The 1,328-nt window shown below is 40.4% G+C and overlaps 1 protein-coding gene across 1 annotated transcript; it reads right to left on the reverse strand.

Moving 5' to 3' along the window:
• Positions 330-1,004, reverse strand: LOC18785389 (protein RESPONSE TO LOW SULFUR 2). The gene has a single exon (XM_007218575.2). The coding sequence runs from the start codon at positions 943-945 to the stop codon at positions 619-621; it is 327 nt and encodes a 108-aa protein (XP_007218637.1). The 5' UTR covers positions 946-1,004; the 3' UTR covers positions 330-618.

The raw sequence follows: 1,328 nt of genomic DNA on the forward strand, positions 1-1,328 counted from the left end.
AATACGAGTGGACCTTTCTTCCACTTATTCGTTGGGTGGAGCAAAAGTCACAACTTGTCCACAAAACAACTTTTCAGCATTCACACCATGATTGCACTTCAATCTTCATTCAAATTAATTATTCACTAATCCAGACCAGACCTGACACTATTTTGCTTATGCATTCATTTGACAAATTGACATCCACCTCCTCCAAGATTACAACTTTTTCATCTTCTTCGTTTTGGTGGCCGGACGGAAATTACAAACCCCAAAAACAACAACAGACTTTCAAGTATCGGAGAGGGAGTGGAACAGAACAAAGATGCAACCTTGTTGCTCAAGAGAAATTAATCAGATCAAAGTAACAAACTTTATATTTCTTCTTCTATATATTTGTTTTATTTTCTTGAAAGAGAAGATGGATCAAAATCAAATGATTCACATCATCAAATTACTTTCTACACAACACACAATTACAACCAACAACTACAACGGACCAATCCCAACTCAAAAATACAACAACAACAACAATAATAACAACCAAATTCCAATTTTTTTTTTGTTCAACCAATAAAAAAAGGAAGAAAAAAAATCAAAGAAGACGAAACGGTTAGTAACTGAGCTTATTGTACGTTGTCATTTGGAAGCGAGTCCCAAAGGCTGCGCAACGGATGAAGCCTGGAGAAGGCGTTGGGCCTGAGAGAGCTGGTTCATGAGGGCCAGAATCCGAGCGTGATCTGTACGAGCCTGATCGACGGCCTCCGCTTCGAGCTCACCGAGCTGTGAGCAGAGCCGCTCCTCTGCCTCCTCGGCGACTCTTAGCCTCTCACGGGCCTTCTGCAGCTCAGCCTTCATGCGCTCCTCTCTCTCCTGGCTCTTTCTCAGCTCTATCTCCAGCTCCTCGTTCCTCTTTCTCAGCAGTTTCTCTTCTTCAACCTCCGGCACTTGCTTTGTTACCGCCATTTTTGTTTCTTTCTTTGGAATTGGAAGGCTTACAACAAAGTGTTGTTGCAGAGTATGTCTGGTGGTGGGGTTTATAAAGGGCAAAAACTGTGTGTCCAGGTTCAATGTATCTACCTTGCTTTCGAATTTGTGATTCTGCTTACGCCCTTGCATCTGTCATTTAACTCGTTCGTTGGTATTTGACAACTCTTTTTCCCTTATTGTTTTTCACTTGGCATCTTCCTTCCATATCGTCATTACCCAACTAATCATGTCGCGCCTCGTTTAATTAGAGTGAGCATTTTTCTCTCGCTATTATTCTCAACACTAAAAACGTGTATATGGACATAACAATAGTTTTACAAATACAAAATAAATAGTTAATTATAGTTATACCTATAGAT

The sequence above is a fragment of the Prunus persica genome, chromosome G2 (genome assembly GCF_000346465.2).
Source record: "Prunus persica cultivar Lovell chromosome G2, Prunus_persica_NCBIv2, whole genome shotgun sequence".
Lineage (NCBI taxonomy): Eukaryota > Viridiplantae > Streptophyta > Magnoliopsida > Rosales > Rosaceae > Prunus > Prunus persica.